Source organism: Meriones unguiculatus, chromosome 21 (assembly GCF_030254825.1).
Source record: "Meriones unguiculatus strain TT.TT164.6M chromosome 21, Bangor_MerUng_6.1, whole genome shotgun sequence".
Taxonomy (NCBI): Eukaryota; Metazoa; Chordata; class Mammalia; order Rodentia; family Muridae; genus Meriones; species Meriones unguiculatus.
The window spans coordinates 32,446,372-32,453,073 of record NC_083368.1 but is presented as its reverse complement, the minus strand read 5'-3'; the positions used below and the strand labels follow the sequence as shown (position 1 = coordinate 32,453,073).

General features: G+C 55.1%; 1 protein-coding gene across 1 annotated transcript; it reads right to left on the bottom strand.

Annotated features, from left to right (window-relative positions):
- Positions 1-853: 853 nt before the first annotated feature.
- Fzd1 (frizzled class receptor 1) lies at positions 854-4,665 on the bottom strand. The gene has a single exon (XM_021651480.2). The coding sequence runs from the start codon at positions 4,663-4,665 to the stop codon at positions 2,713-2,715; it is 1,953 nt and encodes a 650-aa protein (XP_021507155.1). The 3' UTR covers positions 854-2,712.
- Between the last annotated feature and the right edge of the window lie 2,037 nt (positions 4,666-6,702).

The window sequence follows — 6,702 nt, the reverse complement described above, 5'->3', positions numbered from 1 at the left end:
AGACTTATGACTCAATTTCCTGACAATGATGAAAATCACTCTAATGTATTAATGGTCTTCTTTTTCAGACCTTTGTCCTTTTATTTTAAAAAGTAGTGAAAACTATAATAAAGACAATGTTAATCTCCAGATATCTGACGTTATCCAGTAGGGTTCCATTTCTCCTATTATTTCCATGTTATAAAATGTAAATTGTTATTTCTATTTTAAAATTTAGAGTATATATAGTCACATGCATGTGTGCAGATATATGAACATACATGCATAGAAATTCTGAGGAACAGTATGTCAACTAGAAAATTCCTAAGTGAAGGGGTCTTTGAACAACATGAAAATGGAATCTTTAGAAGTAAATAAAAAAAGACACCCACAGCCTGCTACCGTCTTAAGATGCTTACGAACTGAGTCATCAGCCACTTACTCATTGCTTACTTATGGGGCTTATGGGTTTTGGAAAGTGCAAGGTAATGAACAGAAAAGATAAGACAATACCTCAAAGGCCATCACAAAGGCAGCAACTGAAGGATAGACCTCCATAGAACAAAAGTCATGGGAACGTGTCTCTTGAGAGAAAAAAAAAGTTTCATTGCTAAAATTAGAGTTACAGTTTAATAATGATATTGTTTGGTTAAAAAGATGGAAACCTTCTATTTTCTGCTTTCATAAACACAGCCTTTGTGCTGGACTTTACAAATGCCACTCAGAAGGCAGGCTGGCTGTTCTTTGGAAGGATGGAAAGGCAGACTTTCTCACTGAATCTTTAGGTTTGTATTGTGGGTTGGTTGTGAGGCATTATAAGATGTAAAGACATTTCAGATAGGTCTATTTTTTTTTCAGGCACAAAACAATGTAATTTCGTACAAAACTTTCATTTTTTTATTTGCGAAATTAAAAATATGGCATTTAATATATATAAACTTCTATTCCTCTATAAATATAGATGATCTCATGGTGGTGAGAATAATAATAATAATTAATAATAATAATGCATACCAAATTCAAAAAACCATTGTCATTTTAGGGTATGACAGACGTAGATAAATTTAGGTCTGATGTACCGGCATTTTTTGATAAACTCTTATTAAAGTTTAAACGCTACAATCAGGAGGATTGCTTTTCTCCTCTTCTTCATAGAGAACTAAAGTGAATATTTTCAAATGGCTTTGAGAGATTTACACTTGACACACTGCTGTAAATCCAAACAGGAGCCCAAAGGCTGGGATGCAGCAGGACTGTACAGTCTTTCCCTTCCGCATGCACTCCAGATCACGTCTCCTTCCCTCACCCAGCCATCAGTCCACCTCCTCTGTCTTCACAAGTCTTACCAGGCTATGCGTGGGGGCGCGGATTGTTCCTTCCTCAGAATGTGTTGCTGGGTAACCATAACACGTTGACAGTGCACAACTTTTAGGTTGTAAAGTTTGATATGTGTCTGATAACAATTTGATTAAAACCAGAAAAAAAATAAAAATAAAAACAGCATTTCATTTTGAGGAACTCTGCTCCACTGAAAGCTCCTTCCATTTTCATATTCTGGGTATGCTATGGAAAGCAGGGATCAACTCCTTCACCAGGCTTTCCCGGTGACCTCAAGGTCTCCATTTCATGGCAGGGTAAGATCTAAACGCAGGCAGCACTGCAGGGGGAAAAGCAAGTTTGCCAGCCATCACAACGCCATCAGAACTAACACTTTCTAGCCTCTCTCGCCAGTCTCTCTCAACCCACACAAAGCTCGCTGCTCTTCAGCAATCTCACCAGCCCTGTCTTTCCGTGATGGTAGCCAAACTCATAGCAGGCTCCAGACACTAGCGAGTAAAATGAGCTCATCCCCAAAAGGTCAGACTTTCCAAAGTTTGGCGTTGGTTACTGCACTCACTCTCTGACCAGTTTAGGTGGAAGGGGGGAGAACCTGGGCGATGCCAGGACGGAGGGAAGCTGGATCGATAATGAAGTTGGAAGGTGGTTCTCAAATAACCGGCTTCAGGGAGTCACAGGGACAGCCCTCCTCAATCTGCTGCTGAAAAGAGGAACTGGAATGGGCGGGGCCCACCTCGGGATCTGGAAACTCCTGTGGCGTCCGCACCTTGAAAGTTCCCACTGCAAGGAGGGAGGGAGCGTGAGGTGGGGAGAAGCTGAAGGAAGCGATGGGCGAGGACCCTAGAGACGCAGCCCCCGTCACAGCCCGCAGTGTGAAAGGCAGGCCCACGCTCCCACGACAGGGCTGAGGGCACAAGGCAGAGCACTCAGCAAGTGTGCCTCGGTTTACCTCCTCTGCTGTCCTCAGAAAAGGAAAAGCGAGAAAAGCTTCAAATGCTTAAACCGCCCTAAATAATTAAACTTTTTTTTTTTTTTAAAGAAAAGAAAATCGCGTGTTCGGTGATCTTTAAATACAAATATACTTACAAAAATCATACACGGGTTATTTACAATCATAAAAGCGTACAGTCCTGGTATCAGAGCGAGGGCTAGAGAGACGGTCCGCCACCCCCACACCCCCACACACTCACACACACCCCTCTGGCAGCTGGGCCCTCTAGTTCCTTTACCCCAGGGACGGAAGCTTTTGCGTGAGCTGTGCTGTGGAGCCTGCGAGAGTGCGTGTCCAGCGGGAAGGCCCGGAGCGGCCAGCCTCGGCAGGAATTCCTCGGGGCCGGCTCTCGGGCGATGGCTGGGATCCTGCCAAGAGCTGGGGAGGGTGAGAGGCCGGGTCTCTCAGACGGTGGTCTCCCCCTGTTTGCTGTTGGTGAGCCTCGTGTAGAACTTCCTCCAGGAGTTGAGCGTCTTGCCGGACCAGATCCAGAAGCCCGAGGTGATGCCCACGATCAGCGTCATGAGATACTTGATCATGAAGACTGTAAAGTCGGGGCTCATGGGTGGGTGCGGGGGCGCGCCCCCGCCCCCCTGGAGGTGAGGGCAGGGGATGGCATAGCTCTTGCAGCTCTGGGCCACCCAGCTGCGCTCCCACTGGTCCCGGAAGGCCTGCTCGTAGAAGTAGCAGGCGATGACGATGGTGGCCGGCACCGTGTAGAGCACCGAGAAGACCCCGATGCGCACCATGAGCTTCTCCAACTTCTCCGTCTTGGTGCCGTCGTGCTTCATGATGGTACGGATGCGGAAGAGGGACACGAAGCCGGCCAGCAGGAAGGACGTGCCGATGAACAGGTAAACGAACAGGGGCGCCAGCACGAAGCCGCGCAGCGCATCCACGTTGTTGAGGCCCACGAAGCACACGCCGCTCAGCACGTCGCCGTCCACCTGGCCCAGCGCCAGGATGGTGATGGTTTTGATGGCGGGCACGGCCCAGGCGGCGAGGTGGAAATACTGCGAGTTGGCCTCGATGGCCTCGTGGCCCCACTTCATGCCGGCCGCCAGGAACCAGGTGAGGGACAGGATCACCCACCAGATGGAGCTGGCCATGCTGAAGAAGTAGAGCATCATGAAGAGGATGGTGCAGCCCTCCTTCTTGGTGCCCTGCGCCACCGTGCGCGCCCCGTCCTCGGCAAACTTGTCGTTACACACCACCCGATCCTCCAGCAGGAAGCCGGCGATGTAGGCCACGGCCACGGCGGTGTAGCAGCCGGAGAGGAAAATGATGGGCCGTTCCGGGTAGCTGAAGCGCCGCATGTCCACGAGGTACGTGAGCACCGTGAAGAGCGTGGAGGCGCAGCACAGCACGGACCAGATGCCTATCCAGGTGCGCGAGAAGCGCAGCTCCTCGGGCCCGAAGTACATGAGCCCATACACCTTGGTGGGCTCGCAGGGCGCACCGCAGTCCTTCTCCCCGAGGAAGTGGTAGTTGAGGTACGAGGGCACCCGGAGGGCGCGTGGGCAGGAGAACTTGCCCCGCTCCAGGGGGCCGGCGCCCCCCGGGTAGCCGCCGCGGTAGCCGCCGCCGCCGCCGTGCTGCGGGTTGCTGGTCCAGAACTCCGGCAGCAGGGAGGGGGTCGGGGTGCCTTTGTCGGACGTGTTCTGGCCCACGCACAACTCCCCCGCGCCGTGCACCGGGAACTTCTCGCACTTGAGCGTGTCCGGCCACTGGAAGCCGAACTTGTTCATGAGCGCCTCGCAGCCCTGGCGCGCGCGCTCGCACAGGGAGCGGCAGGGCGGCAGCGCCTGCTCCAGCACCGTGCACACAGGCGCGTACATGGAGCACAGGAAGAACTTGAGCTCGGCCGAGCACTGCACCTTCACCAGCGGGTAGAACTGGTGCACCTCGAGGCCCGCGTCCTCCTGGTTCGTGTGGCCCAGCAGGTTGGGCATGATGGTCTGGTTGTAGGCGATGTCCGTGCACAGCGGGATGGAGATGGGCTGGCAGTAGCCGTGGTCCGGGATGGAGATGCCCCGCTCGCCGTTGTACGGCTGCCCGCTCTGCTGAGGCTGAGGCTGGGGCGGCGGCGGCGGAGGCGGCGGGGCTTGCTGGCCCGGCCCGGCTACCTGGCCCGCCGCCTGCGCTCGGACCCCCAGCAGCAGCGGGGCCTCCAGCAGCCAAAGCAGCAGCAGCGGCAGCCCTCCGGCCCGGCGCCGGGGGTCAGCCCGGGGGCGGCGGCGGCCGGCCGGGTCCCGGCTCGCCAGCGGCTCCCGCCGGCCCGGGGCCGCCCGGGCGCAAACTTCCCAGCTCGGCGGCCCGGCGGCCGGGGACCGGCGAGGCGCCGCCTCCTCAGCCATACTTTTTGGGCTCCCTCCCCGGCGCCGGTCGGCTGGGGCTGGCGGCGGCTCGTCCGGCGTTCGGGGCGGTCGGGTCCCCGCCCGTGCCCTCCGTCGGGCCGCGGCCGCGCTCCGCCCGCTCCCCGGGATCCCGCTCCGCGCCCCGCAGCCGCCGCCTCCGCCGCCGCCGCGGAAACTTGCGGTTCATGAAGCGCGGGGCGGCGAGGAGGGGGCGAGTGGGTCCGGGCGCGCCGGGGTCGCGTCCCTCCTCCTCCTCCTCCTCCTTCTCCTCCTCGTCGTCCCCCGGCCCGCGGCGCCGCGCTCACTGGCCGCAGCCGGGAAGAGGAGCGCGCAACTCTCGGCAGCCCAGCCGCCTCGGGTCCCCCCTGCGCCTCCGCCTCCTCCTCCGCCGCCGCCGCCTGACCATTTGTGTCAATCCCTCAACTCGCTGCCTCTCCTCTCCCTAGCGCGCCCTCCGACCGGTTTCTAGGCGCCCCGCGGTCTGTCTTTCACCGGGAGGGAGGAGCCTTGAAACCGACGCCGAGCCGGAGGCTCAGGGACCGTCGCCCAATCGCAGCACTCGCTCCCCAGCGCAGAGGGAGCCCTTTCCCTCCTCGCCCCGGCTGGAGGCGACAGCAGGCGGGAGGAGGAGGAGGAAGTGGTGGCGGTAGCGGCCGAGGCACCGCTCTGGCACAAAGGGTAGCTGTGAAGCGGGACGGGCTTGGTTGCTTTAGCTTTGGCGGAAGAAAAGGCGAGGGCAAGGGAGAGGACGGTCCCATAGGCCGCTAGAGATAATGACTAGGAATCGGCGGGCCCGGGGATTCAGCTCTGCCCTGCTTTCTATCTGTCTCCACATTTTCCAAATCCTGCCCCTGACTCCGGTCACACAACGGCTACTTTGAGCGCTGCGTTCTGAATGCATGCCCCTGACTTGAGAGTCGGGTTTCCTTTGAGTTCAAGTCTGTCGGGGTTTTGTTTAGAATATGACTCCAATAAACCTCGGAGCTCACAGGCTGGGCTTGGCGGGCTTTGGACGCGCCATTTCCCGGATCGCTGTCAATGAAAACAACAGAACACAAAGTTCGGTGGGATGTGAAACGTCCGCCCAGATGCGCCTTCTATGAGCAGTATGCCTCGTGCAGTCAAACTTTCCCCCTTTTCTTTAATGGAGTCGAGAGACAGAAGTAAAGGCGAGCCAGCTATCCATGAAATGTTAGAGCAAAAAGCTTGGGAATCGAAGCTCCGGGTGCCCCAGCGTGAGACACAGGAGCTGCCCAGCCAGACCGGAGGAGCAATCCCGGACCCTTAGGGGGTCCCCTCTGAACTCTGGGGGCAGCGCTGTAGGGTCTGGTGGGAACTCCTGAGACCTGGGCCATTTAAGTTCCTCCTCCGCGCGGGGAAGTACTCATAGCTGAAGGTATTAGTCTGAAAGACAAAACACACTCCTAAAGGGAGTCTGAAAGCAAAGGGCCAACCACACACCTTCAGCGTAAAACAGGACAGTCTGTCTCAGCAGATACACTTGCGTGGTTTTCTTGCAAGATTTATCAGGATTTCCCCCTTTGATTGGACTTATGTCAGGAGACTGTTCCCCAAAAATATATATGTGTAAATATAAATAAATATATATATATATACATATGTGTATGTATGTATGTATTCATTTGTTCATTAGCTACCACACATCCATTATACAGTGACCACTGTCTCAGGAGGGAGGGGACACAGGTGAAACCCTGGAATATACTTAAAGGAGGGCATAGTACAGTGGGCACAGGAATGTAAACCAGTGATGACAATGTCCATGACCAAAGGGCACAAGGGAGACAAATGGCCAGCTGACACTGGAGACACGGAGTGGGAAAGGTTCTAAGGAGCGACAGATGCAAAATGCAAAAGAAAGAAGCTCAAAAAAAAAAAAAAAAAAGGATTAAGTTTCTGTGAGGCAGGAAAGGAAAGTGTGCATGCCCTGGGCATGAAAGTACAGAGAAGGCGCCTCAGCTCATACAAAGAAGCAGGAGCCAAACAGTTCAAACAGTAGAGAGCTATTGCAGGTGA

Excerpts from the sequence above, each read along its gene's own strand:
- Fzd1 (XM_021651480.2), bottom strand. The coding sequence starts at position 4,665 with ATGGCTGAGGAGGCGGCGCCTCGCCGGTCCCCGGCCGCCGGGCCGCCG.